Raw genomic sequence first — 25,625 nt, forward strand, 5'->3', positions numbered from 1 at the left:
GCAAAGAAGTCTCCCCCGAAGTGAAATGGAGACCAGTTATGTTTGAAAGCAAATTCAGTTCAACATATACTTTTTCTCGTGGTGGCACTGAAGCTAACAAACACTCGGTGCCATTATTTGGTTCTCTGCCTGTGGAGTAGAACTGAGGAAAATGAACAATCAGAGGCATAGTTTGAACAACGTTTTGCTAGACATGACAACTTATAACTATCTTCTGAGAATTCTGAAAGGTCATTTTGAAACAGTATTTCTAGGGATGGATGGGAGAGTAGATGAAGTGTGGAACAACATTTACGACCAGCAGAATTAAGTTATATAACTTATTACTGCTCTAGTATCCACTTCACAAGAAAAGCGTTAGTTAAAAGTAGCTCTATCCTGGCGTGACAGAGAGAGCAAGATAAGTTCTTGTAACAAGAGTAACTGCTGTCATGACAAAATATCCTTGGACACGCTAGTACCACCTTCCAAAGCCCCTTGTTTTTGAGAGCGCATGTTGTCAGAAAAATGCTGTTGTGTACCCCTGTAAAAAACCGAATGTTGGGGAAAGGTAGCTGGAGTTGAAGTCACTTAGGTTGACTTACCCTGGTGCCTTCACTGCGCTTCATTGATTGCAGCAGCATTGATCTTGTAGTGAAGACCATCCCTAAGGAAGTGAAAATAACATGCCCACAAAGCCTTATCCCTGTACTTCTGGGACTTGAAATCTGCCAGCCACCTGACAGAGGAAGGTAGAAAATGGACGTGTGTCAGAGGGAGAGAGACTAGTCCTGCTTGTCAATTTAACACTCTCTTTAGAGAATATACAAATTGTTTTACAAGCTTGTTTTGTAACTTCAGTTACTGGATGACGCATTAGATGAGAGACTCTCTTTGGCAAGGGTTTGATCAGTGCAGTGTTAGATATGACTCACTTAGCAGTTTCAGTGCTGCCTTCCATATTGTGCACACTCCCAGTCATGTTCCATGTACCATGTACGTCACTTTCTGAAGCGCCAGCATTGCAGTGAGGCATCAGCACTTCAGAAAAATAAAATGTGTTCTGCTGTTGCATTTAGGCTACTGCAAGAACCAGAAGCAAAAGGACAAAAATCCACATTATTTTAACACGTCAAAGATAATTAGGAGTAAAATGCCATCAGAAGGCATACATGGTTCCAAATAAAGAGATGTACAAAGTACAGAGATGTACGAATCCCCAAATGGGGCTATTCAGTGTATGTCTGAACATGAGGCTCCACACATTCACCAGCTGTCAGGTATGTTTGATTTGGTTCATGTTTTGACTCACGTTTTTGCACTTGCTGCTGCTATTGATCTGGTGTTCAGAAAACTGATGACATTTTAATCAAAATATATTTTCAGGCCATGTCTACTCCCTGCTGTTTGGATGCAAGGGTCTTTGTTCTCCCACTATAAAGTGATGGGGGAGGGGCTGCTGAAAGATGAGTTAAACCTCCTATTCAGAGTTTGAGGGGCTAGATAGAGGATTCAGTGGATGCCACTGGGTCATAGACTGGAGGATAGGAAATAACCTTCTACCAAGAGTAGACTTAGAAGAGCATGAGTCTATGTAATTGGGGTTTGCTCACAGCAAATCTTAGAAAAACATTACTGGAATGCCATCTAATATTTATGGTAAAATGTCGATTACTGTTGGTATGGAGGATCTTTTGTAAATTTGATGTGTTTATATACTTCTAACATACTATTCATTGACCAGATCTCCTGTCTTCTCCCTGGTGTTCATATTCCTCTTTCATCTTCTTCCTCCTCCCAATAAATAAAAGCTTTTTTAAGTCCACCTACTATCTTTGACCTCTAGCAATGAGCAGTTACTTTAATTCATATTGTTCAAATTCTAATATAATATATGTAACGTGATACATGATTGAGATTTGAATCTAGCATAAAGTTTGGTTGGTTTTCTTGGTAGAGTCCTTCTATCCTGACAGTCTGAACTGTTACATTAAATAACCTGTGAGATCCTGCATGCTTTAAAACAGTGGCTCTCAACCTTTCCAGACCACTGTTCCCCTTTCAGTAGTCTGATTTGTTTTGCATACCCCTAAATTTCACCTCACTTAAAAACTGCTTGCTTACAAAATCAGACACAAAAATACAAAAAGAAAAGAAGTACTTGTGGCACCTTAGAGACTAACCAATTTATTTGAGCATAAGCTTTCGTGTGCGCTGAGTCCTCGTTCCTCCCCCCGCTCCTGCCCCCGAACTCTGCAAGCCTGCTGATTGCCACGGACAGGAGGAAGGGGGGAGGAGCGAGGACTCCGTGCGTAGCCTCCCCCCTGCCTCCTCTCCATGGCAAGCAGCTGGCTTGTGGTGTTCAGGAGGGAGGGGGAGCCTGTGCGCCAAGTCCTCACTCCTCTCCCCTCCCTCCTGAATGCCACAAGCCAGTTGTTTGCCGCGGGCAGGAGGCGGGCGGAGGAGGGGGAAGGCGCTGATCTATGGGGTCTGCTGGCGGGCGAGAGGCTCTGCCGGGGGGGGAGTGGCGTAGGGGAGCTAATGGACAAAGCAGGCAGCCAGACGACGTTATAGCGAAGCATTGCACAACTTTAAATGGAGCATGTTCTGTAATTGAGCAGGGACGTAAGGTCGAAATAACGTTAAGTGAGAGGATGTTAAGTGGGGAGTTACTGTATTGTACTTACATTTCAGTGTATAGTATATAGAGCAGTATAAACAAGTCATCGTCTATATGAAATTTTAGTTTGTACTGACTTCGCTAATGCTTTTTATGCAGGCTGTGGTAAAACTAAGCAAATATCTAGATATACCCCCGAAAGACCTCTGCATAGCCCCAAGGTTACCACGTATTCCTGATTGAGAAGCACTGCTTTAAAATATAGTTCAAATACATGTTAAGAGCATGTGGTTACACACAAACCTGAATATTAGTGATAAACAATGTCAATACAAAAGGTACACAAATCACAATCTCTCATCCATGTCATGTAAATGTAGTTATTGACTTCAAACTTTGTATTGACTGTTACAAAAATGGATGATAATAAATATACAAATATAAAAAGCATGCATTTGTGGTTTAGAAACTATAGCCTGTAGAAAGATTAGTTTCAACAATGCGGCATTGTCTGTGGAGTCAATTAAGCATGTAGGTTTAGCTAGCTTGGGAACAAGCCCTAGCATGTGACATTATAAATAATGCTTGCACAACAAACACAGGCTTGATAAGTGGGCCATAAATCTGGGCTGTCAGCCCACTGAGTTTTAGAACCAACCCTGTCATCACAGTATTCTGAATCTTTCTGATGACAAGAAAGTTAGATTTGAATTGGAAGTGAAGACTTCACATCCTCAACAGCAGCATTGCACTGTTCCAGTTTTCTAATTTAGCTGTGCCTTTTTTCCCCACAGAAACCCAGTAGTTCTTGTTGAACAAAAAATTTGTGATCCCTCTCAGAAGTCAGCGTTCCTTATCATCCCATACTAGGTTTCGTAGTCAACCAAGTACAGAGTCTCCAGTCTCTTCACAAATTATTGTACTCTAGCAAATGTCTTGCATACACGTAGATCACATTTCTAGCATTGCATCACTTTTTTTTCATTTTGTCTAGCCTAGTTAGTTGAAAGAATTGATAAATTAGAATTTCATTTCCCTCTAATACAGTTGCAAGTACAAGTCCAGACATCTAGAGTGTTCAGAAAGATTAACATCACCATTTTTGGCAGTCAGGTCATACTTGCTAGAAGGCATTTTTTTTTCTGTGTGGGAAACAAAGACCTGACAGTCTGTATGTGTATTGGTGTTGAAAATGCTCGACAGCTAGATTAATAATTTCTGTATTTATAATGTTTCTAGTAAATCAAGTTAAATTGCATTGGTATGTGTCATGCCTGGTATGTATGAACAGCTAATTTGATAGCTTCCTGAATTATGGCAAGGTTTTATATTTTTGGACCCAAATGGTATTGGCATTAAAAAAAAAAACAAAAAAAACCCCAGCTTTTCAGAGATTTTATAGGATAGTAAATTGGTTTCAGTGGTGAATTTCTATCTGTAAGAGATTAAAAATAGCAATATAAAAAGGGCATTTTATATCCTGTTTTAGAACTGAAGGCAAAGGGTAGTGCCCAACAACACTTAAGTGAGGTTTTAATTCTGATCTCAGAGGTGGCTGCAAAGGTGATATTTTACAAGTTAAACGATATCTCTTAGATAGAAACGGTGAAGCTGTGTCATGGCTTGACCTGATAAGTTTCTTGTCTCTTCTCTGTTCCTTCTCTACTGTGTTCAGTGGGGTGGTAAGTGATGTGCACTACGTTTCCGTGATTTGACTATGCTGGATTTACAGTATGATTGGATATATCGGAAGCAATAAGGTATTAAAATGTTATGGTACTGAAGGGACTCAATTGTCTTGATGATTACAATTAGAAACTCTTTACCCAGGTTTGAAAAGATCCTTACGATATTTTTTATTTAAAAAGTGTTCTTTGTCAAATTTAAAAATAAAATAAGTTGGTAGTATCCTTCTAATTTTAAAAGTTAAATAAAAATACTAGTTTTGTGTACACCTTGAGTTTACATAGGCAATTCAGTGTAGTAATTACTATGCCCTTTTGTTCTGTTAATCTAGAAATGATGGATTTTATCTTCCTTATTAAAGCCTTGTTTCTGGAAAGCACTCAAGCATGTGCTTGAGCGTTTTACTGAAGGGGGAAGTTTCTGGCTGTAAAGTCCTATCTACTGTACAGTGTTATAGCTAGGTCCAGGGACCAGTTGCACTGTGGTTGTCCCTGACTCAGTTAGACATCATTAAATGGTATGATAGTAAGGACCTAACTCACAAAACTGAGGGTTTTTTTGTTTTTTAACAAACCTTGGACAATCTTAAGACTTCAGGCTCGTTAGACCGCAACATGCTACAAATTTTAATGGGGTTTCTGACTTCTTAAGTGGACGTACCTGCTGGTGACTGTTTAATGCAGATTTCTTGGGCCTTCTAAAAACTAAAACACTCCTTTTTGCTTCCCATTATCTGATCTGTCTCTTTAAGAATACAAGAGTGTGGCAGTAAGGTTGCCTTCGCCTGGACCTTGAATTTTTTTCTCTAGATGGCATGGAGTTCAACATCCAAAAATCAAAAAGTGTCCCTAAACTTCAGACATTAGCTGGACCAGTGCTTCTGTAGCACTTGAGTTGGTGCTCTCTCCCCACAAACTCAGATACTATTGTGGTATGATGGGTGGATAAGTAGTCTAGTGCCATTGCAGAACATTTCTAATGATGTAGAGACCTTGACTCTTGCCCTCTGACTTGTGAAAAGCCGAAGTCATACATGTGGCATTTATATGGGAGCTGAGAGATGTTGTGTCCCTCAGGTGTTCCAGTGCACAGGCCTCTCTGTGTTCCTTCAAAGAGATGAGATAAGTTTGGTGTTGCACTAAAACCTTTTTAGTTTTTGTAGCTATTCTTAATTATCTTCAGGTTACAATAGGGGTCCTTTCGACTCTATAGCTGCCTGGGTTTACAGGGTAGTTATTCTTGGGAGATCTCCAGCCTGCTCCATTGCTATTATTTGGAATTTAAACTTGTTGCTACAGAAGTTCAGGTGGACACTTGGAGTCCTTTGCATTTCTCTTATGTATATGCATTTGATTCTTTTTTAAACTCTGAAAAGTGACTGACTGTGTAAAAAATGCCACTTACACCTTAGATCTGCTCTTTGTGTGCATTCAGACATACCTGCTTATTTTAGTGACAAATTATTGTTGCTTTTTACTCCTGGTAGCACTGCAGAGCCAACAAAGCTATGGGACATGGAGCTGGGCTCAGCATCAACAGAATTGATAACTAAGTTCTAAATAGTTACACCTGTGCAAACCCACTGAAGGCAGAATTTGGCATCTAGAACCTTTATAACAAGTGATGTGTGAAAAGGAAAGAACCCAGCTTGACTTTCAGAACCCAAGGTGAGTGTGTAGGGCTGACAGTTTAGAAAAAAAAGCTTAATTTGTAAATTGGAAACATCTGACATGGAGTCATTAAGAGCCAATAAATATGGATCACCACAAAGCCACTTTTTATATCTTCCCTCCGTCCCCCCTCCCTAGAGTACAACCACATTTTGAGGTGGTACTTGAAACATAAGTTCTCAGATGTTGGGAGGCCTGTGCTTTCTCTTATAGTCTTTCATAAAAAAGGCTCCAGAGGCGATCCTGGTGATTACAGGCCAGTAAGCCTAACTTCAGCACGAGGCAAATTGGTTGAAACTATAGATGTTGTGAAGGCCAAGCCTATAACAGGGTTCAAAAAAGAACTAAATAAATTCATGGAGGATAGGTCCATCAATGGCTATTAGCAAGGATGGGCAGGAATGGTGTCCCTAGCCTCTGTTTGCCAGAGGCTGGGAATAAGCAACAGGGAAAGGATCACTTGATGATTACCTGTTCTGTTCTGAAGCACCTGGCATTGGCCACTGTCGGAAGACAGCATACTTGGCTAAATGAACCTTTGGTCTGACCCAGTATGGCCATTCTTATGTTTTATGTTCTTAACAGAATTATCAGACAATAGATGAACACAATTTGTTGGGGAAGAGTCAACACAGCTTTTGTAAGGTGAAATCATGTCTCACCAATCTCTTAGGATTCTTTAAGGGGGTCAACAAACGTGCACAGGGATGATCCAGTGGATATAGTGTACTTGGACTTTCAGAAAGCCTTTGACGAGGCCCCTCACCAAAGACTCTTAAGCTGTCAGGGGATGAGAAGGAAGGCCCTTTTCTGGATCAGTAACTGGTTAAAAGACAAGAAACAGGATAAGGAATAAGTGGTCAGTTTTCACAGTGGAGAGAGGTAAGCATCAGGGTCTTCCAAGAATTTGTACTGGGACCAGTGTTGTTCAATGTATTCATAAATGATCTGGAAAAAGGGATAAGCAGTGAGGAAGCAGATGATAGAAAACTACTCAAGATAGTTAGGTCCAAAGAGGACTGTGAAGAATTGCAAAGGTATCTCACAAAACTGGGTGACTGGGTAACACAATGGCAGATGAAATTCAATGCTGATAAGTGCAAAGTAATACATATTGGAAAACATAATCCCAACTATACTTATAAAACAATGGGGTCTAAATTAGCTATTACCACTCAAGAAAGAGACCTTGAAGTCATTGTGGATAGTTCCATGAAAACATCTGCTCTAAATTCAGCAGCAGTCAAAAACGCTAACAGAATGTTAGGAACCATTAGGAAACGGATAGAGAATAAGACAGCAAATATCATAATGCCACTATATAAGTCCTTGGTATGCCCACAGCTTGAATACTGCGTGCAGTTGTGGTTGCCCCATCTCAAAAAAAATATATTAGAATTAGAAAAAGTACAGAGAAGGGCACAAAAATGATTAGGGGCATGGAACAGCTTCCATATGACAGTAGAGATTGGAAAGACTGAGACTGCTCAGCTTAGAAACAAGATGACTAAGGAGAGGGGTTATGATAGAGGTCTATAAAATCATGAATGGTGTGAATAAAGTGTTGTTTATCTGTTCACAAGACAAGAGCCAGGGGGTCACCCAGAGAAATTAATAGGCAACAGGTTTAAAACAAACATTAGGAAGTACTTCTTCACACAATGGAAAGTCAGCATGTGAAAGTTGTTGTTGTCAGGGATGTTGTGAAGACCAAAAGTATAACTGGGTTCAAAAAAGAATTAGATAAGTTCATGGAGAATAGGTCCATCAATGGCTGTTAGCCAAGATGGTCAGGGATGCTCCTTCATTCTCTGGGTCTCTAAACCTCTGATTGCCAGAAGTTGGGACTGGACGACTGAGGATTGATCAATCAGTAATTTGCCCTGTTGTGTTCATTTCCTCTGAAGCATCTGGCACCCAGCCACTGTTGGAAGACAGGATACTGGGCTAGATGGACCATTGATCTGACCTAGTATGGCCATTCTTATTTGATCCTCTTTATGCTCAGGGTATTATCTAAGATTCCTTTAAACCAGGAAGTTGCTAGTATTAGCTTCTGTCCTTTTGTTGGAAGCAGTTTTGATACATGTCTGTGGTGCTCTTTTATGTGTTATGATAGATTTGAGAAAATTAGGTCTTTGGATTCTCCTCCCCCCCCCCCCCCCCCCACACACACGGTGGAAGCTGCCATACAAACTGTAAGAAGCTAATTAATTAATGGCAACTTCCACCCTCTGTATGTGTGTATATGTATCCTCTTACTATATGTTCCATTCTATGCATCTGATGAAGTGGGCTGTAGCCCACGAAAGCTTATGCTCTAATAAATTTGTTAGCCTCTAAGGTGCTGCAAGTAGTCCTGTTCTTTTTACAGATACAGACTAACACAGCTGCTACTCTGAAACCGATTCAGATACTGTTGTTTTTGTACCTTGGCTGCAGAGTGAGACCTCTCTTCGTAAACTCTGCAGATATTCTCCAGCCATCACCTTTAACGGCTTCATTTTGGATCTTTCTGCATTTGAAGACAATGGGCTAAATTCGCATTGTGTGTGATTTTATTGGAGTTTTTCCCACTTAAACCAAAGTTTAATTGGCCCATGGAGTATTGATTCATACTCAGAGTACTGGTGCTTTCCTAGTACCTGTCTTATCTTATTTTTTTGGTTTAGGAAAGTGCTAAAATCAGAACAATCAGAATGTGTGGAAAATGTATCTTTGTTTCTGCTGCACTTCAATCTTCATTAAGAAGGAGTGACCTGTAGGTTCCAGATTATTACATTTGAGATGGGGAAAGTATCTATCCATTAAGAGGTAATCAGTTTATCTTTTGTAAGATGTACCCCTCCTAGACACACACAGATCAATGTAAGCTTTTTGAAAAAGCAACCAACAGTAATGTTTTATAAGTGTTATGTAAACTTTGTGTAACAAAATTAATTAATTGGTGCATATTTAATTGGAAACTAACTGAAAACTTTTCTGAGGCTTTCCAGAACCAAATTAAATATTTAGGAACCCCACGCTATTAAAAAGGAGTTGGATTGTCAGTTGGTTTTGTGGATTGTCTCTCCTCCCTCACTAAGTTTTCTTTCATAATTAGAGGTTCCATAACCCCTCCCCAATAGTGAGTTAAGGGAAAGTACAGGACAATGGCAGGTAAGTCAGCCAGTCGCATCAGCACGCCAGACTACAAGGCTTGTAGAACTAACCGTTTGTGACCTTCACAAGGGGCTTCTCCAAAGAGAGCCATTTTCCCTGGACTGTAATGGTAAAGAAAAACCTGGCAACGCCTTTGATCAGCAAACCAAAAACAAGTAAAGCAAGAAAGCAAATGGATGTTTTTGTGCACAAAACTGCTAAGTCACTGCCTCCCTTCCCTGTGCTGAAAATAGTGCTGCCACCTTACGTAGAATACACAAATATATATTTCTGGGGACACAGAAAATCTTTGTAGCTGAAATACAGAAAATCTTTTATTCAAAAATAAAGGGGAAGCCCATTTATTCCCAGTTACAATTGTCTGAGGGAGCATCATCTAAGCAAAGGAAACAGTTTGCAACCTCTGAGAGTGAAAGAGCCCGTCACACAGTGATACAAGAAGAAAAATTATTTTCAAAAGGCGCGAAAGGGAATTAATCACCTAGCAATTTCAGTGGGAGTTGGGTGTCCATGTTTAGGTTCCTTTTGATAGTCCCAGTGTTAAGACTGGGTTGAGCTTTATTCTGGTATTAATATTACTTTAGTTCTGAACAAAGGTAGCACCTGGCCTCTGCCTTCATAGTAAAAAAACATTATTATATCTCCATATGTAATGTTGTTGTTGTATTATGCTTCTTAATTATTAAGATATCCTCCACATTTGCAAGTTCTTGTGAAAGGAATAATGATTTTTCACAAATACTTTAAATCCTGTTTTTATTTAGTTTGTGTGAATAAAAATTTAACTTTGGAAAACATACTCCAGTTCTAACTTAACTTTGCCAATATTACTTTTGCTCATTTCTTAAAAGGGCGGGGTGGGGGAGCAGTTTTATATTTACCTCCCATCCCTTGCAGGTTCACATGTGCTTGTGTTCATGCCGTATTCTGAAAGCCTATTTTCACCTCTATTACTTCCATTCTTTTAGAGGAGGTACAGTGATTGATGTGTACCCATGCTGTAATCCTTTCACCATCCTCTCACCCAACCAACAACTGCTTCCCTTCAGATCCTTAAACCGGTCTGGGTAAAAAGTGAACACCTCTCCCTGACCTGACGATTTATTTTAATACTCTTCTGTGGCAGCTTCTACCTATGAGACAGTAATTAAGCACTGAGCTTCATTTTACATGATCATAGTTTCTCTGGTGAGGAGATTTTAAAATCATTGAGTTATTTTGGTGTCCTTTGCAAACTTTAAAAATACTGTAACAGCCGATCCCTGATTGCAGTTGGATTGTCACTGTGCCTCTCACTACATGAGCAGCCTCTGAAGTTGCAAAGTCTGAGTCTCCTGTTGCATTCAGGTGATGATTACATGGTGTGGCATTGAGACCCCAATCATAGCCCATTGTGTTAAGCAGTGTACAGACACACACTGAGGTATTTACAATCTAAATAGGCAAATAGCTCACACAAGACGCCTGGGCTGAGGCTGGAATAGAACCTTGGTCCCTCGAGTGCCCAGCCACTGGACCACACAGTTTTGTGCTATGTCACTTCTCATTGTGTACTGTCCCTTTGTGTTGTCTGTTTTCCACCTTTGTGGTGCTGGTTGATGAATTCTTTTTCTTTGGTACTTTAGTCGGGTGTCTGTCTAGGTGTCTCAGTTCCTGGAGAGCGATACCATACCCTCAGTTGTTGGATAAAACCTAGCTATTTCCTCACTTGGATGCAGTCTTTTTGTTTTCTTTAAGGTGGAAACTTTTCTGAGCCAGTATTATGAGCTTTGAAAGCATGGGCTTCCTGGATTGCAACTTCTTTTTAGTCTGTGTGACTAGAATCTTTTCTACTTTTCTCATGTTCCACCTTGACTTTAAGGTGGTTCAGTTGTGACTTGACATGTTATTTCTGAGGAGGAGGATGGTTTAGCACTTACATTTCTGTATGTGTTTAAGAATCATTATAAACATCTGTTTTACATGCTTTTTCTGTTCAAGCCTCAAACTCCTAGTTTCTCTGAATTTATATATGCTTAATCAAGGCAAAAACAAAGCAGTTATATCCCATCTGTATTCTTAATTAGCATACAGTTTGCATCTTTATCTCTCCAGTCCGCCAACAGAAAATAATTTTATAAAGAATATTTATTATATAGAAATGTTAATTGTGTTTGGGAAATAATTCTTTCTTTTCTTCTCAAATATGGTTGTTTACATTTCCTGTTCAATTAGCATGACAGTGTATATAACACTGAATGAATCTTTTGTCAAATTAGACAAGCAAATTCACTTTGCAAATTCAAAGCGTCTTGGGGAGTGGTGGTTGCAAGCAACTTAAGATATGATAACCCTTCGAAACATCTCTTCTGTCTTAACTTGATAATACATTTTCACCCAGAAAAATTTTCGTTAGAATTAAATGTCAGAGAATGGTTTTAGTAATGTGGGAAATAGCATGAATCTGTAGTCACATGACTATAGATAATCTAGTAACAACTTTTCCACTATAAGTCTGATCATCTCCTGTCTACCTTTCACAAAATAAGTTCTTTTGTTTCTTGTACAGCTTTCTTTCCAAAAGAATGTGTGTGAGTGTTTTGTTTTTAAGGAAGTTTGAAGGGCCTTTGGTTCTACATAGCTTAACATAGGATTTCACTGAAGAGTTAACTCAAGTTATCTACGCTTGAGCTATAACTCTTGAGTTAGCCCAGCTCAAGTGAGTGTGGCCAGACTGTGAAACAAGACTCAAGTTCCTGTGTCCATGCTGGCACTAAACTCCCTCGTGTATGATACTAAGACTTCTTTGAGCACATCCCATGATTCTCAGCCCTGCAATAAGCTGAGATGAACTAAAAACATTTTTTCACAGTAAATAACTTCTGTCCTTTTTGGACACCACAGTGGGGATGGTGGAGAGGGGGTTGTGTGAGCAGCTCACAAGTATAGGGCTACAGGCTCAAGCAGCAGTCTGCCAGGGGAAGACGTTCTCTCTGTTCTATGGATTTCAGCAGAGCCTTGGGTGGCCACAATAAGTGCACCTGACCCCAGCAGTATCGAGGGTTCTGGCAAATTAGGAGGGAATAAAAGCTATGGGAGAGGAGACTAGGTAGAAGGATCAGCAAAAAAAAAGTAAGGTGATAAAAATCAAAAGAAAAAAGAACAGTTGGAAAAATGGAAGGGGCGGGGAAGACACGTGTAGTGGCCAAAGCATTCTTAGAGGTTGGGGAGAGAGGGTGGGGGGACTCCCCATTTGATAATCCTTGCCTAAGGGGTGGGGGACTCCAACAAGAAAAATAGACTTTCGCAGTGGGATTTTTATGTGGTTAGAAGTTGAGCAATATAAGTTAGTTGGTTGACATGAAGCTGTACTTCTGAAGTATACATTAAAAATTAAAGAAAAAATGTTTTCTAATTACTACTGCACATTCTGGTGACAATGGGAAATGGACTGGTTTTGTTCTTCACAGGGAAAGCATGAGATTCATTACAAATGGTCTTACTCCTGCTTGCACCTCCTCAGAGGCAGACCCAGACCTGTCAGTCAAGGCAGCCTGGAACTGGCCACACCCCTGAAAACCTAGCCATCCGGTTTGAACGGCATCTGTCACCTGCAGGAAGTCTAGCATACCTCCTGCTTAGAGTAACAAGGAAACAAAACGGCCAAGAAGGGATCCTTTTTATTCTTAATATTCAGCTTATTGTATTTTAAGTGTTATTAGGCTGTTTAACTTGGGGGCGGGGAGTCTGCAGCAGGATTGTTAGAAAACCCTCTTCTGATTCAGAGGTAGCTGACCACAGCAGCTCCCAGTATAGCATGTCTGGCAGGCCTCTCTTGCTGGAACAACCTCTCTACTCCTCTGGTTGCCTCTGAGGTATCAGGGAAGGGCACAGAATTGCCTGGGGTGACTGGACATTGCTCATACTATGGGCCAGCCATGCCCCACTGCTTTCTCACTCTCCTCCAAATAGCCAGCCCTGGAGGACGAGAGGGAGAGAACCCAAGAGAAGGAGGAACAAGCAGGAGAGTTGGCAGCAAGGAGCTCGGTAGCTCCACTCCTTATTTCTGACCATTTCCCTTGTCCCCTTTAACAAGTTCTGAGTTAACCCTTATGTAACCACTTCTTGCTGATTCAGTGAGACCAAATAGCTGTGCTGTGTGAAGGCTAGACTTTCCCTTCCCTTCCCCCAAGCAGGGCTTAGGGCGCATCCATAAAGTTCAAGGAACCCACTTATGGATTATCTCAAGAGTGAACCTTTCAAGTGTTTCTCTTATTTCTATAGGCCCAGAAAGTGCAGTGAGATTCCTTATATTCATCTTCCTGGGAGCAAGGGCAGCTTTTTTCACAGTTGGGGTTGGAGACCATAGAGGAGGAAACTGAGAATCAATTTTTAAAATGTAATTTGAAACCATCCCAGATTGGTTGGCTGGGTCTTCAGGAGTGTGGCCATTCCCAATCTCTCTTGATGTCAGATTAAATTTAAAATAAAACTCAACAACTTCAGACTCACTTTTATTGTGATGTGACTTCTAAAAAATGCCATTTGAATTTTGCATTACTTGGAATTTTGGAAGTGTCCCTTCTTGACGTCAGAGTTGACATATGCGCTGCTAACAAATACTCTTGTTACATGCAGATAACAGTGGGCTAAGCATAACTTCCAAAATTGAAATGCTTTAATTGGTTTCATCATAAACTTGGCCAATATTTGAAGGAATCAGCAGAGACTTACCCCTCCTAGACATTACATATATACATAACCTAGATATGTGGCCTTCTTCACTCATCTTGTCTGGCTAGATGTTGGATTTAGGGCATTCATTGCTGCTGACATGTTTACTTTCCTTAATATTCTGGAAGTGTTGTAATTGATTGTGTTCTAAGATTGCCTACCCGTCTCTGTTAAAAGCCTGATGTTTGTTCTATGCATTTGATACAAAGATTGGACTCTTTAGCTCAAGTATTGATAGTCTTTTGAGCTCTAGCTTATGTCCTGTACTATGTTTAATATAGCCTTCTTAGGGAGCATGATGATTCATTTGTCTTTTTCATTGTTTCTGTAGATGTTTAAGACATACATGAACCTGTCTGTAGTTGGTGTTTGTGCTGCATCAGTAGCTGGCTGAGATATTATAAGAGATTTATGAATTAAGTGTAGGGACTGTGACAATTGGCTCTGGTGTCAAGTGCATAAATGAGCTATTTTGTAAAATCAGTTCATTTAAGGAGGAAATAATAATGTAATGTTGGTGCCAGAGCTCTGTGAACAAATTCAAACATTGGATACTATGTTCTTGCAGAGCTTTCTCTACACTGTTGTTCAAAGTGAAAGGAAAAACTCTTTCCCATCTGGCAACATATTGTTTTCATAGATCTGACCACTATCAGAAGTAGCTATGTACTTGATGCATAAAATTAGATGGACCAGTTGATTTTAAAAAGTCGACATGTATCTATTACAGTATTTAAATTTATTATTGGAACACATTTTATTGTCATCACAGATTTTTGCTTTTTTTCATAATTTAGGAATTTTTCACTTCTACCTGGTTTTTTTTATTAGTTGGTTATTTTTTTAAGTTCTCTTTTAAAGACCAGTAACATTTTATATATTATATATTTCCATAAATTTGGGAATCTTATGGGGATTCATAGCTGAAGATTTTCAGAATAGTAGTCTTGAATGGGTTTATCTTCACTTCATAACTTCCCAAGGAAGTGGTATTTTTATGTTCCTTACATTTTTAGATTAGGTTGAAGTGGAAGCCGGGACTGGCAGACTTATGTGACTTTTTTTATGCATAACGTTCCAAGGCGAATACTTCACTGTTGCCTCTTTAGAGATGATAAACTTACTAAGTGAAGTAGTTACCTTTCTAAACTAACACTCCTGTAAAACCATCTTCTTCCCTCTCCCCGCCCCACCTCTCATGTGCACTTTTGTTTTGAGAAGGCTACTGATATCTTCTTTTGTTTGAGCCCGTCATTTTGCAGTTTTGATTCACTATATTATAGACCATCAAATCTGGCCCTCACATAAATATACATTTTATTTTTATATATATATATATAAATCTCTCTCTCTCTCTCTCACACACACACACACACACACACACACACACACACACACACACACACACACACACACACACACACACACACACACACACACACACACACACACACACACACACACACACACACCATGTTAATTTTAGATAAACTGCAATAATCAAATGTGTAATCTTGAGTTTGGTGATTCTTTGTGGAATTCTGAGTAAGCGTACTTGACAAATTAGAAATGGAAAGGGTGGTGGCACATGCTGGTACTGTGATTTAAACACATTGTTTCGATGAAAAATTACGGAGCAACATTTTTTACATCTATGTTATCTTTACCTGATTTCATTGCTGTTCCAAATTAATTGGCAATAAGAGCAGCTTTCCAAATAAGAAAAATTGCTTAGTCCTAGCTATTGAAAGTATTTTTGACAGGGGCTGCAATCTGTTTATTCTGTATTGAATGTAATACCCTATTTATATAAACAATGGTTAAAAACCTTTTGGCTTATTATGTCTTACTGCATTTGATAAACATGGATATTTCCCTGTCTGTTTCCTAATGGAACTGAACTTCTGATAGCTTGTGTACTAGTTTTGTTGGTTGTCAGCACAACTTTAGACATCCTTGCATGAAATTAGTTGCTGTTTCACAGCTAGCAGGGCACAGTGATGCTATTTTAATTGGCCCTGCAATACTTGTGGATTTTTTCCTATTGGTGGGAAGAGTTGATAACGTGCCTTTCCTGGTGGCAGAGTGGGGATTTATATTAATATGAATTAATATTTTTCACTGAAAATGACATTCACCACTATTTTTATAACTATTTTAAAGTTCAATAGGTCAGTGAGTTCTGGCCTAGAATTGAGTGTTCTTTTTTTTCCTTTAGTTTCCTGTTGAGTGTGTTTTCAATATCTTTGGTACAGCTACTGGAAAAATCATGTTTTCAATTTAATCAGGATGTGTAGCTATGGAATGCTATCTATATTGTTCTAAGAGCTAAATTTAGGATGAATAAATATTTATGCTCTTTGGGAATATCAAAATATCTTGGTTCAGCATGTGGAACTATCTTCATTTATATATTTAGATTTACTAAATGTCTAGGTGCCTATACAACTATTAAAAATACAAAAAAGAATACATTTCTTTAAATGAAAGGAAGTACCCAAGGTCACTTTACAATATTACACATTTAATATTAACAAAACAGTCCATTTAACAATTAAGAACTCAAATTAAATCCTTATGAATAGACACTCCAAATCCTAACACACCTTTGAGGTTGTGATTGATTTGTATTTGGTATCTGTTTCTTCACAATTATTTAAAAGTATGCTTTCTATCCTAAAGACAAAACTTAAAATTGACTTCTTAAAACTTTTTACTTGAATTACTTAGTGCAGTCTAATCTGTTTTCTTTAGTCTCAGTAAATTGACTTCATAGAATTTTTAGTAAGTCTCTACATAGTCCCGTGAAGGTGTAAGCTCTAAAAGGCAAGGATTGTCTTTTTTGTTTTGTCTGTACAGCACTTAACAAAATGATGTCCTGGTCCATGACTAGGGCTTCTAGGCACCATAGTAATACAATAAAAAGGAACTAAAAAGAAGAAATGATTGGCTAGGTTATGCAAAATTGGGCTATAGTTTATACACACAATGTTGGTGCAAGCTCCCAGGGAGAAGGAATATATCCTGTTTTGAAGTATTAAGGTTAGGAGCACTTATTGTACACAGTTGTAGTGACAGTCAGAATAATTGCAAATTCTTCTTCGAGTACTGGTCCCTATGTGTATTCCACACATGGGTACACATGTGCACCTTACACCTGAGATCAGAGATTTCTAGGAAATAGTGTCTGTTGATTTGCCAATGTACAGTTTTCTCCTCGTGCTCTGAATCGAGGGTATAAAGGGAAGTGAAGACCAATGTGTTTCTATTTCCTTCTTACCGTGGTATGGTCTGAGTCACAATCCTCTGTGTCCAAAACTATTTTCATCTAACGTCTAATCTATAAATATATGTGTTGTGCATAGTTTTGGTATTTAGTCTTTTAATGTTTATAGTTAGTGTAGTTCTCCCCACCTCAGGGAGTTTTCCCCACAGAGAAAGGCCATGCCCAGAGTTGAGAGGTTCAGGAACTGTATCTGCTGTATCTGCTCCTTCTCCATCAGTGATAAAACACCAGCGCTGCCTTTACTGCTTTGGGGAGGCTCAGATCACTGCCAAGTTGTCACTTATTCCCTCCCCAAACCCACAAGAGATGAGAGCTCCATCTGCAGAAACATTTCATGGAGAAGTCAATGAGACCTCAGTTGGATCCAGGCCTGGGAGATTCCCCTATACAGCAGCCTCAGCCTCAGACAGCAAGCAGCACCTGTCTATGCATGACCCCTGGCGCAGAGGCCAAAAACATTAAGCCTAAGAAACTCTCTCACGAAAGTAGGGGACATGAGGATAAACATAAGCATTCCCATTAGATCTGCTCTAAGAAAAAGAATCCCTGTCTGCCTCAGTCCAAGTTGCACAAGTCCTTGCATGCCCTCCTAAAGACCCCGGTTCTCATAAATCTTCGCATAGAGAAGAGAAGTTGCAAAGGAAGAAGGATCTGTTGGTTCTGGCTCTGGCTCCGGCTCTAATTCACAGGCTAACAGATGGGCGCACACAGTCTCTGGTTGGAAGTTCTATGTTGGACTTCCATTCGATGGCACCAACATACTTCAGAAAGGATATGCCAAGAGCTGTCTTCTTAGATATGCTGTATCCATTGGTCCAACCTCCTTGTCTCCTCAAACTCACCAGAGCATATTTTTGTCTTACCCTACCTACAATCTCCTGTTCTTTCAGGTCCGTTCCTCCTCCTGACAACACCTCAAAGAGAGATGGCCTCTCTCGTACCCCATCCACAGACCGGAGCATGCTTCCACCGGTACTATAGGTAGAATTTGAACCTACCTTTTCATAAGATGAGTCTGATGTTCTGGAGAATCTTCACCCCTTTGAGAGAGTCCAGTCTGGATACAAATTCCTCAGTCTTGGAGCTGCCTTCCTCCCAGAAATGGCTACCCAGGGACTGTTGGTGTCCAAAACCTTGGGGTCCTCCTCAACCAGTCAACGCTTCATACTGGCCCTGCTAGGGCTCATAGATCCATATACTAGATGCCCTGGATCTGAATGAGAATCACACCATCCCTCTTCCCTGATCAGTAGTGCCCAGCCCATCAAAGTACACAGAGGAGGAAGTTGAGTTGGCTCCGCTGGACAGTTCCAAGAGGTGTGTCATCCTCAGCACCAGATCAGATAGTCGCTCTGTCATGCCTGTCTCTGCCTGATGACCGCAGGCAATACTAGGAGCTCTTGTAGAGGGTGGCAATGAAGCTCAGGATCCCTCTTGAACAGGTCAGTGACATGTAACATAGACTCCCAGACACCTTAAAATCCTCTGGCCGTAGCATGGTGGCCCTCCCAGTAAACGAGGCCATTAATGGAATCTGCCAGGGCAGTATTCCATGCCCCAGCCTCCTGTGCCCTGAAAAGGGCTAAAAACATTATTTTATTCCAGCTGAAAGGGCAAAGTTCTTATTTACCCACCCAGTGCCCAATTCCTTGGTGGAGCAGGCAGTCACAGAAAGATCCAGGTGGCGTCAGACCAAGGCAACTCTGTCAGATAAGGGTGCTAAATACCTTCCTCCCCAGAAAATCAAGGCATCTTCACTGATCAGCCTTCAATTCAGAATTGCTAACTACCAGGCCCTGTTAGCAAAATATGAATTCACAAATTAATCCGTATTTCTGGAATTCAAGGGCAAACTTCCACTGGAGGACGGGGCTCAATTCCAAGCCTTCATTCTTGAAAGCAAATTTTTTCTCCAAATGGTGGTGTATGCAGCTGACACTGCATCCAGAGTGATTGCCATGGCTATAGTCATGAGGCGAGAGACCTGGCTTCACTCTTTGGGGTTACCTAGGGAAGTTCAGAATACCAGTGAGGACTTGCCCATTGATGAGTCTAATCTCTTCATTGAAGAGACAGGTGAGTCGCTACACCCACATAAGGACTCTAGGACAACCCTACTCTCCCTGGGTATTTATACCCTGGCTTCAGAGAGAAGGCACCATAAGCAGGTTTATAAGCCGAGACCACCTCCTCAACACTTTTATCACCTGTGTTCTTATGAACTGTCACGTAAGTGCAAGAGGATACAAAAACCCAGATTTGTGACTTCTTCCACTCAACTGCTGCCACGCAAGCCCACCCACCATCCAGGTGTTCCTTTTGATGGGATGCTCAAGAGCCACATTCCTCTATTAATGCCATCCTTCACTGCCCCCCAAACCTGTGTTGGCCACCTCACCCACTTTACTCACAACTGGAGGGCAGTAAGGTTGGACAAGTGGATGCTAAGGATTATTCACTCCAGCTACACAATCAAGTTTGTGTCTCCTCCCCATCACAAACCCCCTTTTTAGGGACCACTCTTATTCAGAGGACCTCCATCAGGAGGTGGAGTCTCTTCTTCAGCGAGGGGCTATAGAACACAGGCCACCTCAACATCAAGGGAAAGGGTTCTATTTCCCATATTTCTTTTTCCCCCAACAAAATCAGAGGTTGGAAACCAATTCTCGATCTATGACCACTCATCATCTTTGTTTGAAAATCCAGAATTTCTCATGGTCACATTGGCATTAATAATGCCTTTTCTCAAGGAGGGCACATGGTTTGTGGCTCTTGTTATGAAAGATGCCTCCTTTCATGTGTGCATTCTCTCATCCCACAATAGGTTCCTCAGATTCTTGGTAAGACAAGATCCAATACCAATTCAGAGTGCTCCCATTCAGTCTAACTACAGAATCCAGGGACTTCACAAAGGACTTCAGTGGTGGCAGCCCAGATGAGCTTGGCAACTGGCTTCTGATGGTTTCAGAGGAACAGCCGTGTTAGTCTGTATTCGCAAAAAGAAAAGGAGTACTGGTGGCACCTTAGAGACTAACCAATTTATTTGAGCATGAGCTTTCGTGAGCTACAGCTCACTTTAAGTGAGCGCTCACGAAAGCTCATGCTCAAATAAATTGGTTAGTCTCTAAGGTGCCACCAGTACTCCTTTTCTTTTTGGCTTCTGATGGGTAGATCCAGCAGAAAAGTTCAGTTGTCTACCCTATTCCTAATTTGTCTGCTACCTTCCTTGGTCAATATGGAAAATTCCACTTTGATTCCCACAAAGACCATAAACTTTATAGTTATATCAAACTAAGTATGTAGTGTAGATCAAGTCTTAGTTGTGAACAACTTGGTAAGACAAGTCACCTTCAGACCACAGTCAAGGTCTGCCTTTCCCTACAAGGCCACATGGCCTCATGTATTTATGTAACACCATTTGCCAGGCTCCACTTCCATTACCTACAGGCCTAGCTGTGGTCTGTGTATGAATACTAGGATAACAATTCCCACAAAGGTCATGGCTTCTGTAGTTTGGAGGATAGAGCCAAGTGAGTGTGTGGAAGACCCTTTCCTTACACCCACACCTGATGTGACCATTATCACAGATGCATCTCTCATAGTTAGGGGAGCCCACATGGATAAACACATTGCACAAGGCACTTGGTCTCTTAGGATGCCAGGATGCATATCCGCCTACTAGAGAGTGGTACATCTAGCCTGCAATGCATTCCTTCCACTCATTTGGTCCCACCATATTCAGATAATGTCAGACAACATGACAGCTGTTTTCTACATAAACCAGGTGGAGCAGGATCCCTTCTTCTCTCTGAAGCAACATATATACCTTCTAGGTGTACAGATCTCTGGCAGACCATCTCGGCATATACTTCTCCACAGACCACGAATGGGAGCTATGTTGTTGTGTCGTAAACAAGATCCTCACCTATTCTTGTACCCGTTTGCCTCCCAGACAGACAAAAAGTTTCCTCTGTACTGCTCAAGAGCAGCTCTGGGCCAAGGCTCTAGTGTAACACCCGTCTAGATGAACTACCTCAGGTATGCCTTTCCTCCGATCCCAGTGATATCACAGGTCCTACAAAAGATTCACCATAGTAGAGCTTGGTTCATTCTTATCACGCCCAACTGGCCCAGGCAGTTTTGATTTTCAGATCTTCTATGAATGTCATGCCAGTGAGGGGTCAGATACCTCAACCCAAGCTCTTTTCATCTCACGGCTCCACCTCCATATTTCGATGGGTGTCAGACCTGGAACATTCATGTTCAGAGTTTGTTCAATGTATTCTCAAGCAAAGTAGAAAGGACTCCATCAGAAAATGCTATCTGGGCAAAGGGAGACATTTCTCCACCTGTATACAGCAGAACCATATCCCCTGAATTCACAGGAATTCCTGTTAATCCAGACTATCTACTCACTCTCCAGATATCAGGTCTTTCCATTCTCTCGGTGCAGGTCCTTCTTTCAGCAATCAGTACCTTCCATCCTTCATTTGAAGACTATACTGTTTTCACTCATCCCACTACAACCAGATTTCTGAGGGGCCTCATTAGGACATTGCCACCAGTGGCAAAATGAACAACTTAGTGGGATCTTAATCTTGTTCTTGCAGTACTTACCAGACTGCCTTTTGACCCCCTCACCACCTGCTTAATGTCCTATCTCTCTATGAAAGTTGCCTCCTTAGTCACCATCACATCTGCCAGAAGAGTGAGTGAACTGGAGACGCTTATGGCAGACCCATCATACACCGTATTTCATAAAGAGAAGGTTTCCCTTCATTTCCACCCAAAATTCATCCCTTAGATAATTTCTGAGTTTCATATCAATGAACTTATTCACATACCAGTATTCTTTCCAAAACCTCATGCTTCCAATGAGGAGATACTAGTTTACTCTCTCTGTATCCAATAGACTTTGGGGTTCAACCTGCATGGAACAAATCAATTCGGAGAACACCTAGACTATTTTGTTTCTTTAGGGATCAACCTAAAGGACAAGCGTTACCTGCTCAGAGACTTTCTAAGTGGCTCTCTAGCTCATCCTTGTATTGTTATCATCTGACTCATATTCCTCTCCCGGAGCGCCCACTCCATTAGAGCAAAACAACTTCTTCTGCAGCTTCTCTTCGAGACCTAGCTAGGACATATGTAGGATGGCTACCTGGAGCTCCATCATTTTTACTTTCACCAAACATTAGACAATAGTCCAGACCTCTTCTGCAGATTCAGCTGTGGGGACAGGAGTATTAGACATCTACACCAACTGCATCCTCACCCCCTCCCCTTGTTTGATGACTGCTTAACAGTTGCCCATGTGTGAAATACACATAGGGACCAGCACTCACAGAAGAAATTGAGGTTACTTATCTGTAACTGGAAGTTTTTCGAGATGTGTGGTCCCTGTGTGTGTTTCACTATCCACTCTCCTTCCTCTCTGTTGCGGATCATGACTGGATTCAGGGTAAGAAGGAACTAGAAAGGCATCTATCTGCACTGCCCCTTATACGTTTGGCTCAGAGGATGAGGAGAACAGTGTATGTGTGGACCAACAAACACTACTTGCTAGAAATATCCGACCTCAGGTGCATGGTGCACATGTGTATCCACATATGGAATACAGATAGGGACTACACATCTTAAAGAACCTCCAGTTCCAGATAAGTAATCTCCATTTTTCAAATTAGACCACCAGTTTAGATTAATATGATCAGCTCTAAACAATATGTCTATTATATAATTACTAAAATAGTGTATAGCACTTTAAAATATTAACCAAATATTATATTAAAAAACTTTAAACTACTTTGTTGATATCATTATATGAGAAACTGTTAAATTTCGGTGGGTGGTTCTTCTGTGATCCAATTTGGTCTAGCTAAATTCCTTTGTAGAGCAATGTTGAATAATAAACGAGTGAAAATAATACTTTCCATGCTTTGCTCAAGTGTATAACTAATAATCTGTGGCCAGTAGAAACCAGGATCTGGAACAGAAGTGGAGGCTATTCCAAAAACACAGGGGTGCCTGTAAGGAAAAGTAAATAAGGATTTTTACTATGTGGCTTAGTGTGCAAACACAGCAGCAACACTGACACACAAATGGATAATTCACAGTGAAGGCTGACACTCCCATCATTAATTTGTTCCTTTATGTATGACATACGCATTGTATATGTTCATATCCGTGCATGATCTTGCATACCAAGCACATTGGAACTTAGACATGACAGGATGATTTATGGATGGAATGTCTGCTTTAAATCTGGATATCCCTGGCCAGTTTAGATTTCAGTATTAAATTTAGTACTTCCGTATTAGAAACGGGTTATATTGGACATGCCCATATGTCCCAAAGAAAGCCAAAACACCAACAGTGTGGAAAATCATTCCTGATATCAAATTAGGTGATTGGTTGAACACTGCATAGTAACAATACAATAACTCCTCACTTTAACGTTGTAGTTTTGTGCCCGAAAAATGAGACTTTAAGTGAAACAATGTTAAGTGAATCCAATTTCCCCATAAGAATGAATGTAAATGGGGGGGGGGGTTAGGTTCCAGGGAAATTTTTTTTTGCCATATAGTACAGTACTATAGTTGGGAGGTGCAACCACCTTACCCCACACAGGGTACAGCCCCCCTGGCACTGGAGACAATGAGGCAGGCAAGGAGGCTGAAGGTGTTGTAAGCTAGGAGAAGCATGTTGTGCAGCAGCAGCTTCCCCTACTCTGCAAGCAGCTGGGGGGGGGCTTAACCCTCGGCCTGCCCAGTCCACCCCTCCCCCCCCACCCTCCTCTTCTTCTCCCCTTTTACTCTGCACACTGCATCCTTGCTCCTCCCCCCTCCCTCCCCTGCCTCCTGCCTGCAGCAGTCAGCTGGCCTGCAGCGTTCAGGTGGTAGGAGGGAGGGGGGAGGAGCGAGGACTTGGCGCGCAGCCTCCCTCCTCCCTCCCCTGCCTCCTGCCCATGGCAATCAGCTGGTTTGCAGTATTCAAGAGGCAGGGAAGGGTGGGGGAGCCTGCGCGCCAAGTCTTCGCTCCTCTCCCCTCCCTCCTGAACACCACAAGCCAGCTGATTGCCATGGGCAGGAGGCAGAGGGAGGAGGGGGAAGGCTCTGATCTGTGGGGTCTGCTGGCAGGCGGGAGGCGCTGTGTGTGGGTGGGCGTAGGGGAGCTGATAAGGGGGCTTCCAGCTATGGACAAAGCAGGCACCCAAGCGATGTTATAACAAAACATTGCACAACTTTAAATGGAGCATGTTCTGTAATTGAGCAGGGACGTAAGATGGAAACAACATTAAGCGAGAGGATGTTAAGTGGGGAGTTACTGTATTTCCTGTAGAAAAGATTGGTGCATATCTGAGTTTAATATTTTTATGTGCACTTTCAGAGCAATCCTAATGGATGTGATATGGAGAGAAATGTGGTTATTTATCCCACTCCCTAAATAGCCTTCTCTTTCATATTATGAATATTTATTAACATGACAATGAAGTTGCTGGTGGTGAACTTGATATGGCTTCAATTTTTGTGTGAATGATGGCTACGAATGCCATCCCCAGCTTTTGAGCAAGTTACCTTGAAATCAGTGGTTCCCACAGCGTTTTCTGGAACTCTGGTTGTCTGCAGAGCACGTGCTGGTGGTCTGCAGAAAGCCATCTCATCACATAGTTGTGGTTCATTCCTTACTGTTTTCCCCAATAGACTGAAAAGCAGCTAAACATTTTTGTTTTTTTTTTATTTTACTTTTCCAAGTATACAATTGCTGTGGTTGCCACAGTGAGGCTATTTAGTTGTCAGTGGGCAGGAAAGTGGTCCTTAAGACAATCTATTTCAAAATATGGTCCACGTAAAGAAAAAAATTGGGAAGCCCTCATATTACTTAATACTCTGATAGACTGTACTGTCTGGTCAGTCTCTAATGATTTACTGATTAGCTGATTAATAGTCAATGCTTGGGGAATTAACACTATACTAAATTACTTGATTCTGCATGAGATTATAGGCATAATTGTTTTTGTTTTGAAAGATTTTGTAGTCTCATCTAAACATGAGAAGTAATAAAGTAGAAGGGTAAAAGAGATTGTGAACAGATACTTTAAAACACAAGGGGCCAGTTTCTTATACCCTTTTCACCACCATTGTTCCCAGTGGAATCAATGAGACTGTTTCTGGAGAAAGTGCTACTTACTAGAGTAAAGATTTCAGAATCTGGCCTATGGAAAACTGACTGAATAAGGTTTTTTGCTAATAGTTTTGAATTATGCTTTTGCTGTGTGGGTTTTCTAATCTCTGTTTTAGACTTTGTCTACTCTAGCACAGCATTGTTGTGAATACGTGAGACTCTGTCTAACTCTGTTTTGTTTTGTCTCAGTCACATTGATCAAACAACAACATGGCAAGACCCTAGGAAGGCGATACTTTCACAGATGAATGTTACAGCCCCCACCAGTCCTCCAGTGCAACAGAACATAATGAATTCAGCATCAGGTAAGCAAACATATATAAATATT

General features: G+C 41.0%; 1 protein-coding gene across 14 annotated transcripts in view; it reads left to right on the plus strand.

Moving 5' to 3' along the window:
- The window catches only part of YAP1 (Yes1 associated transcriptional regulator), a 184,394-nt gene that overhangs the window by 74,283 nt on the left and 84,486 nt on the right, over nt 1-25,625 (plus strand). For all 14 annotated transcript variants that reach the window (XM_048843668.2, XM_048843687.2, XM_048843677.2 and 11 more), the window contains one exon: nt 25,487-25,602. In XM_048843668.2, the coding sequence (XP_048699625.2) occupies nt 25,487-25,602 (116 nt within the window). The remainder of the gene's footprint in view (nt 1-25,486; nt 25,603-25,625) is intronic.

Source organism: Caretta caretta, chromosome 1 (assembly GCF_965140235.1).
Source record: "Caretta caretta isolate rCarCar2 chromosome 1, rCarCar1.hap1, whole genome shotgun sequence".
Lineage (NCBI taxonomy): Eukaryota > Metazoa > Chordata > Testudines > Cheloniidae > Caretta > Caretta caretta.